This window comes from Lathyrus oleraceus, chromosome 3 (genome assembly GCF_024323335.1).
Source record: "Lathyrus oleraceus cultivar Zhongwan6 chromosome 3, CAAS_Psat_ZW6_1.0, whole genome shotgun sequence".
NCBI classification, from domain to species: domain Eukaryota; kingdom Viridiplantae; phylum Streptophyta; class Magnoliopsida; order Fabales; family Fabaceae; genus Lathyrus; species Lathyrus oleraceus.
Genome location: NC_066581.1, coordinates 35,551,207 through 35,559,782, shown reverse-complemented (window position 1 = coordinate 35,559,782; position 8,576 = coordinate 35,551,207). Strand labels below are relative to the sequence as shown.

Genomic DNA, 8,576 nt, shown 5'->3' with positions numbered 1-8,576 from the left:
AGACGCCTATGACATTGACACCTCCTCATGAGCAAGCCAATGCATGCGCTACTAAAGGTGGCGCCTCCTCGTGGTGCAAAATAGATGCGCCAGATGATCTGACGCATCTGTTTTAAAATGTGGTTATATTAGAAAATTTTCTAAAAAATAATTTTTAAAAATTTATTTTGAAAAAAAAATCTTTTTGCCATCTTTATAGACAAAAGTCATAACCATACTTGTATAAACCTAACCATTATGCAATCAACATTTTCTCTTCTAATGCAAAAAATGTTTCCGAAAAATAAAACATTTTTTTCTAATGTTTCAGGGGTTACTATCGTAATATCGCATTGAATCAGCTCCCAGTTTTTGCTTACGCCTATGCTATGACTGAAACAGAAAGAAGGCTAAAAGAAACGAAGTACCGGAATTACCCTTCATTGATTTCTCGAGTAACGAAAATTCAGTTGATCCAATTCAGGAGGGAAATGGAAACTCAACTCATCAACAAAGCGTAAGCGAAGAACACGCTTCGTCACGTCTCAAATCTCATTCATCCACATTTCATCGATTCAAATCTCGAATCGTTCCTTTTCCCGTTGCGGTCTTCAACGGCAACATTATAATCCGGCGTCGTTTTGGTTCTCCACATGCATTGCCATGAGAAGCGAAACCTTCAATCGCGCTCATTTTCAGGGTTTCACCAAAGGACTGGGTTCTATAGATTGATTTGTGTTGCTCCACACTATGATGTAATCACTGATTCTAGTTTTTTCACATGAAATTGTGATTACGTTTAATCATGGTTAGGTTTATACCTGGATTCGCTCTACCTATCATTCTCCTTACAGGTTTGATCTTATTATTCCTCAATTTTTACTCCACATTGTTATGCTTATTGCGTTCCAATATTACTACTTGAATTATATGATACTCACGCGGATGATAGTTTTAAATATTGGAAGTGATTGGGATGTAACAACATGTGTGGGTGTCGTATCTGGTCCAACCATCAAATTTAAGCTGAGGGTTTTAGGAGTTTCATGTGACGCAAATATACCGCCCTAGTTGAAGAGAAAATGTTATTGGACTGCAATAAGACATGCGAGTACGAAATAAAAGTAAGTGTAGCAGAAATGAGGATGTTGCGTTGGATGTGTTGTAAGATTAAATATGATAAGATTAGGGGTAACACATATAGTAGAGAAGATGGTGGAAAATAGACTTAAGGTGAGTTGAGCATGTAGAGAAAAGACATGTAGATTCTGTGGTAAAGAGGCTAGATCAGATGGAGAGAAGTCAAACAACTAGAGGAAGAGGAATACCTAGAAAGACTATAAGTGAAGTTATTAAGAAAGATCTTGAGATTAATAGTTTGGATAAAAACATGGTCCTAGATAGGACATTATGGCGAAAGTTGATCCATGAAACCGACTGGGATAAGGATCGGTTGTTGTTGTATAATTTTCTCCATGCTTGCTTCATTTACGTAAGAACATCTCCAATAGACATGAAGAATTTATGCAACTCACTTTGGATAGTTTATCTCTTATTTAGTGGCCACATCACATTTATACAACCCACTATTTTTTACTTTAATGGTGTAGATTTAAACAACCCATAAGTTAGGGTCTTGTTAAAAGTGGTTAAGTATGATCATACCATTCTTTACCAAAACAGTCACATTGGTTGCATAGGACAATGCCTATGCAACTTACACAACACTTGTTTGTAGTTACAACTTACAATTGTGTAATTTATACTAGCGATTCCATCTAAAATTTGAATGGGTTTGCTTGAAATCACATGAAGCTCCTTGAGTGGCTGTCCACAGTTGTATACTTTGCTTTTTCTATCAGCTTTCACTCTCTAAATTGCAATTGACTCTTTCATGCAGCATCTATACTTAACTGGAGTTTGATGTCTTTGGCTGACCTAATAGCATTCCTATTCATTCAGTACACCGCTCTTAGAAAAGGTGGGATGCTTGCTCTGATCCTTGTTATCTATTAATAACATGAGAGTTTTATACCTTTTTTTGACAAAAATGTTTGGTGTCCTATCAAGAATTTAGTGATGCTTACATGCTCTAAATTTATGATTCTGTTTCTACCCTTTCCCCACTTGCTAGTGCTTTTCTTGTATTTTAGGTGCAAATATAACTATTATGTTTTCATGACTTGTTTACTTCTCCAAATTAGGATCTCGTTTCCATCAACAATCTTTGATATCATGGTCTGTTCTTATATTATCCTCATTGACGCTGCTCTCACATGCCATATTCCATGTTGTATTGGCCATCGAGGGGGATCACTGGAGTACTGCTGATGCTCAGTGGGCTCAGCTAATTGGATTTATAAGGTAGTTTTTTGTTTTGGTTTTTACCTTTTGTATATTATAATTTCCCTCCCTTAGTGTATCACCATTCAGAGTATACTACAAGTCTACAAATGCTGTATGAAATGATTTTGCAGAGTGCAGTCTTGGAGGACTTTGCCGATTGACTATTTTTTGGTCATGCAAGTATTAGCAACCTTTCTTTCTCTAATTGAAATATATGGAAATGGATGTGGTCAAGATGCATGGAGAAAATTTTATTCAGGGCATCTATGCTCTTCCTCTCCGCGAATAGGTTTGTTGTAAAACTTATCTCTTTTCCCTTATTCTTGCTTTGGGATGGAGTTTTGTTTATGGCATCTCCATCTTTTTCCCATGTTTGTTTTAAGGGATTCACCATCACTGATATACAAAGGGTCGTTTTTGCAGTCTTGATTATTTCTAAGTGGTTTCTTTTCATTTTTGTCTTCTTTTTCTGTTTTCAAGGGTGGTTTTGCTGACCTCTTTTTGTACTGGACTTGTTTTCTTTAATAATTTTATATTTTGAAATAGACAAGAGATTTTTCATAAAACCACTGTTAGGAATAATAGGATGACTGTTTCTTTGACATGGTTAAGATTTCAACCTTCACTTTTTTTCTATTAAAAAATTATCATCTGTTCTTATGTTAAAATGAATAATTTATTTGGTTGCATGATGTTGTTTAACACTAATAAGTATAATAAACTGATTTCTCTGTCTCTACAGAGTATTTATAGATGGATGTTGGTTTTTGGATTGCAGGATCTCATCTCAAGGGATTGTGTGTTTTATTGATGCCTGCTATTCAACTAATTGCTGGGATTAGTCATGCATCTTGGGTTTCCTTGCCTTTTTTCATTTGCAGCAGTATTGGGCTAGTAGATTGGTCTTGGACAAGCAATTATATAGGTATCTTTCGGTAAGCTTTTCCTCCCCAAACAAAATATGATGATAGTACTATTTATTGTTCTAGTATAAATTTCAAATAGAATTTAGTTGGTTCAATGGTTTGTGGATTTTATGAATTTGAAGGTGGTGGAGATACCTTCTATATTATGCTGGCTTCAATATCATTTTGCTGTACATATACCAACTTCCTATTGAATTCCCAGAGACCATTAGGTCGATATTTTACCACTTTGGGCTATTCAAACTTTCTACAAAATCAGAATGGTCAGAAGTTTGTTCTGCTCTTTCACTTCTACTTTTCTACATTACGGTAAGAATATATAATGCTCCTATAAATAACACTGTTCTACTGTTGAAAAGCAGTCAATATTTGTATCATATAAAATACTACTTTTGGACTCATTTATAAGCAGAAATATATAGTTTCACATTTTTTAGGATAGTAATTAAGTGCCTTTTTTGTTTTCATGTAAAAAGGAAGTACATTTACTAACCTACCTCTAATTATAATGATCATCTACTCACAAAATTAAAGATTTAATTAAGGTCATTTTTTAAATAACAACATCTATTGTTTTCTTGAAGACTTAATTAAGGTTATTTTGGAAATTTAATTTCTGGAAAAGTAAGAAGCAAAATGTCGCCGCCAGACCCAATGCTGAAGCTAAATATAGAGCTATGACACTTACTACCCAAAAGCTCATATGGCTCAAACATCTTCTCCAAGAGTTGCGCTTTTGTAAAATAGGCACTATGACTCTCATTTGTGATAATCAAGTAGCTTTACATATTGCCTCTAATCAAGTCTTTCTTGATTGAACTAAGCATATTGAGATTGAATGTCACTTTATTTGTGAAAAGATTGTGTCTTGACGAGAGTATTACTTCATTTGTTGGTTCTAACGGCCAATTGATAGACATTTTCACGGAAGCCCTTCGAAGATCAAGAATAACTTACATATATGACAAGCTTGATGCTTACAATCTGTATGCTCCAGCTTGAGAGGAGTGTTGAGATATGATATAATTTACATATAATTATTATGGTTGATATGTATTCATTAGGATTGATTGTGTATAGATTTGCCTAGCTTAATCAAGGGATTCTCATTGTACTATATTCAATATATATAAGACCAGAGAGCTAATCTCTCTAGTCATTCAGTATCAACTTCTTATTCTTAAGTCTTATTAAAGTTTTACCATAAAAATATAACAGTAGTCCTTATTTATACTACTATGAGAATCCTATCCTAATTAAACAAGGAAATTAGATTTCTAATCTTAATTGAATAAGAAAACAAATCATGAAATACAAAAAAATATGAACACGATCCCAAGAGATATGATATTTATATATTACTAATTACGTTAAAATACAACTCATATATTATGAGATATTTTCCATATTTTGTAACAATCTCATGTAATATGGGTCACCTATTTTCATTTGCCTTTTGTTCCAGCTATCTTGGATCAGAAATGAGCTAGCCGAAATGAAAATCATCACATCAACAAGAGAAAATGATTTGACTGAGGAACTTCTTCCCACAAGACGGTCTCTCTTTGTTCATGAATACAGGTGAGGTAATTAACTAGATGCAACATCCTCATTTGATCCTTTGTTCTTTCCTATCCTTAGTGGGTCTGATCCTTCTTTGGACCCCCCACCATAGTGGAAGCTTTGTAGCACTATGCCATCCCTTAAGATCGACATAGTATTGGGATGAGAATCTAGTCTGGAGTCAGGTAGTAGGACATATAGCTTCATGATAGTATTTCCTTATTGGGCTTTACTTCTCTCTCTTTTTTTTGTTTGTTTTGCATGTTTGAAGCAAAATAGTGTAAGTGTTTTGGAAATGAAAGTTGAAATAGTTAAATTGTTCCTTTCACTTGGCTAAAAAGCTTCTCATGGAACAATGTGCTCAAATTGTACTCCTATACAAAAGTAGTTGTTTATTCAATCCTTTTTTTTATCTGTTATCTAGTCAAACTCATTGCCTTCTATCTTTATTTCGAACAATATTTTATTTCTTGGTTTTTTAATCTTATGACAGGTTTGGCGTGAGGCATAGAAGTTTCATATTGCAAGGAGCTATTTCTCAGACGTTTAGTATTAACTTTCTAGCATATGGTTTTCCGGTACGCATGCTTTAGTTGCTAAAATCCCGTGCAAAATTCATATCACATTCCTTGGCCTGATAAGTAACATAAATTATTTTCAACAAGAGTTGGCACCCATCCATTTTTTTCTTTGGTAAAAATCAGTGTGCGAGGGTGAGAAATTTGAATTGGTAATTATCAATATTTTCACTAGCCAACTGATAGCCATGATTTCATGTTCCATCATTTATTCTCAAACAAGTAATGGAGCATCTCCCCCCACGATTTTAAATTTTTTTTTTATTATTAATTATTAGATATTTAATTTTGCCCTCACTTAAAGTAGTGTCTTGTCCCTACTAAAAAAAAATTAAGGCCACGAAATGATTTTTATTCTTATAAATTTTATAATCTTTTGAATGAGTATCTTGTTAATTACTATACATTGTATAATTATTTTTAATACTTTATAGTTTTGAAAATGATAAAATAAAATAAATTTAAAATATGTAGACAAATAAATAGAAATTATAATTTGCATTTGACAAAAAAAAAGAATTTATAATTTGCATATGTTATGATTTTTAATTTTTGGGTTTAAATTTGTATAGTATTTATAATATCTCATTTTTCCTCAGAAAAATATCTCATTTTTTGCATAATAATGACACTGTTATTTGACTAAATTACTGTTTTTGTTCATTATTTTATCACGCTCTCGAGAATAGTTTTTTATTTTATTTTTTTAATTATAAAAATTGAATTTTAGTCCTCAAGTATCATATCTATTGGAATTTTGATCCCGACTCTGGTTTCTGGTTCATAAAATAAATATTTTTGGCCCAAAATAATGATTTGTAGCCTCAAAAGTGGTGTTTTCTATTCATAATTAGAATTGAAACTATAGAATCCCATTCTTTTGGGGGTTAAAAATCACCATATTAGGGATAAAATATATGAATTGAGATTAAAATTGTAACAAATGTAATACTTGAAGATCAAAATGTTCAACTTTAGAAAATAAATTATTTGTAAGCGTGATAAAATATGAGACTAAAATTGTAATTAAACATTACTTCCTCCGTTCCTTTTTAAATGTTATTTTTTTGACTTTTTACATATACCAAGAAAGCTAATCATTATTGTTACTTTTTCAACAACAATTCTCCTTTTGCCTATAATACCCTTAATTATTTATTACATTCATTTTACCTTTTCTCTCTCTATAATAATTACTTTGGGATAATTTTAACAAAAGTGCCATTAATACTACCTTGAACTTTGCAAGTGACAATTAAAAAGGAACAAAATGTTTTCAAGAAAGTGACATTTAAAAAGGAACAGAGGGAGTAATATTTACTCGTATTCTTCGAACAAATAGTTGTTATATACAAGAGTGTTGCCCCCACCGGTTAATATTTCTGGTGTCCATGTTGGACTTTGTGCTTCATAGTTTGTGAGCCCCGTCTCACCGTTTGTGATGCTTGCACATAACTTTTATAAGCTGATTTATTGCATTTATTGTTGCACCTGACAGATTTCCTTGCTGGTTCTTTCATTCTGGAGTTTCCACTTTGCAAGTCTCTGCTCATTTGGGTTGCTTGCTTATGTGGGATACATCTTGTATGCCTTCCCTTCCATGTTTCGATTGCAGCAGCTGAATGGCATGCTTCTTGTTTTCATTCTTCTTTGGGCAGCTAGCACATATATCTTCAACGTGGCACTCACTGTCTCCAATAACAAATCACCGAAGGTACATATTGCTAGTGGCTTTGAGGGATCTAGAAATCTACTAAAACGTTTCTTTTTGTTATCTTTCTGTTCCTTAGTTGCAGGATATGAAAATATGGGAAACTATAGGCTTGTGGCATTACCCTATCCCGGCATACTATTTGCTTGCACAATTTGGTCTTGGTTTTCTTGTTGCTGTGTGCAATCTTGTAAACAATTCAGTGTTATTGTGCATTACTGATCAAGGACAATTAACAGCTGATGAATCTGTTGTGGAAGGTGAGAAAAATAGTTGGCCTGAGTCGACTACGCGTGCTACTGTGTGAAATTATGATTCCCAGTGCTTAACCATATTCTCCTGTGTGAAATTGTGCTAACAAAGTTGGATAACATTTAGCTGTTTAGTTTGCAAAGGTTCTAATTATGTCTTCAGGGGAGGAATCCATTTACGAAACACATTTAAATTTCATGTTTACTGCCATCTTGAAAATACTGATTTCTTAAAATGTAGATACTTCAAATCTTTTGTATGAATTTAGTGACACACTTCAAATCTTTTCTAAGTTTGTTAATGGACAGCAAACTACAATCAAGTTTTGGATTATAGAGTACTGGATTTAGGATAGTATTTTGCCCAATAATGACAGAACCTTTACCCATGACCTTAGAAAGAGTACCATCAGTTATTCGAGCTGTAAAATTATTGACATGAAGAATAGCTATTAAACACAATTAAGTCTCCAATCATGTGGTCAGATGCTCGAGTCAATAATCCATGAATTTGTTTTTTCTTGCTGGTATTTAGAGCATGCAAAAAATTATCTTTTTGTGCCACAGTAGTTGTACCAATGGTTTGTTGAAGAATTTTTTGTAAAGTTTCCATTTGCTCCCTGCAGAATGGAGATAAATCAGGATTTAGCTTGACTGTGTTCCCTCTATTGTCTCGATTTCTGGTCAGATTTTCCTCTGAGGGTCTGGCATGTATGATCCAACACGCGTCCTTGGTTTGGCCCGGTTTCCCGCAGAGGGGAGAGTTTTCTTATGGAAGGGATGGGGCTAATTTCCCCTTGCTGCTACAGCAGATCTTTCAATAGATGGGACTGCAATGGATTTTCCAAGCATCACTTTTCTCCTGCTCTCCTCCCTCTTTACTTTTGAGAATTTTCCCCAAATTTTTGGAAGGGGTTTGATTCCAAAGATTCTCCCACGAACTTCGTTAAGTCCGATGTTAAAACCCATTAGGAATGTGTAAACTCTATCTCTCTCCACCACGTCTTTGTACTTCTTATCCTCGGTGCAACTCCATTCAACTTCATATATATCTAGTTGTTGCCATTGACGACTCAATATTTAAATAATTTGTGACTGAGAGGTCGCCTTGTCGCAAATCATGGTGTATCCTCTTGGTTTCAAGTATTGCAGACACGTTGTCCACATTGGAATAGGTTTCTTTATCTGCATCCCACATCTCCTTGGTAGTGTCATAGTACAT

The 8,576-nt window shown here is 33.8% G+C and overlaps 1 protein-coding gene across 6 annotated transcripts in view; it reads left to right on the top strand.

Moving 5' to 3' along the window:
* The first annotated feature begins 245 nt into the window (after nucleotides 1-245).
* The window catches only part of LOC127132326 (piezo-type mechanosensitive ion channel homolog), a 29,523-nt gene continuing 21,192 nt past the window's right edge, over nucleotides 246-8,576 (top strand). For 3 of the 6 annotated variants that reach the window (XM_051061260.1, XM_051061258.1, XM_051061264.1), the window contains exons 1-10: nucleotides 246-833; nucleotides 1,880-1,960; nucleotides 2,184-2,343; nucleotides 2,457-2,614; nucleotides 3,104-3,260; nucleotides 3,374-3,560; nucleotides 4,717-4,832; nucleotides 5,308-5,392; nucleotides 6,891-7,106; nucleotides 7,183-7,363. In XM_051061260.1, the coding sequence (XP_050917217.1) occupies nucleotides 785-833; nucleotides 1,880-1,960; nucleotides 2,184-2,343; nucleotides 2,457-2,614; nucleotides 3,104-3,260; nucleotides 3,374-3,560; nucleotides 4,717-4,832; nucleotides 5,308-5,392; nucleotides 6,891-7,106; nucleotides 7,183-7,363 (1,390 nt within the window). In that variant the 5' untranslated portion in view covers nucleotides 246-784. Of the gene's footprint in view, nucleotides 834-1,879; nucleotides 1,961-2,183; nucleotides 2,344-2,456; nucleotides 2,615-3,103; nucleotides 3,261-3,373; nucleotides 3,561-4,716; nucleotides 4,838-5,307; nucleotides 5,393-6,890; nucleotides 7,107-7,182; nucleotides 7,364-8,576 lie in introns of those variants that run through there. The other 3 variants (XM_051061261.1, XM_051061259.1, XM_051061262.1) reach the window with 2 other exon arrangements.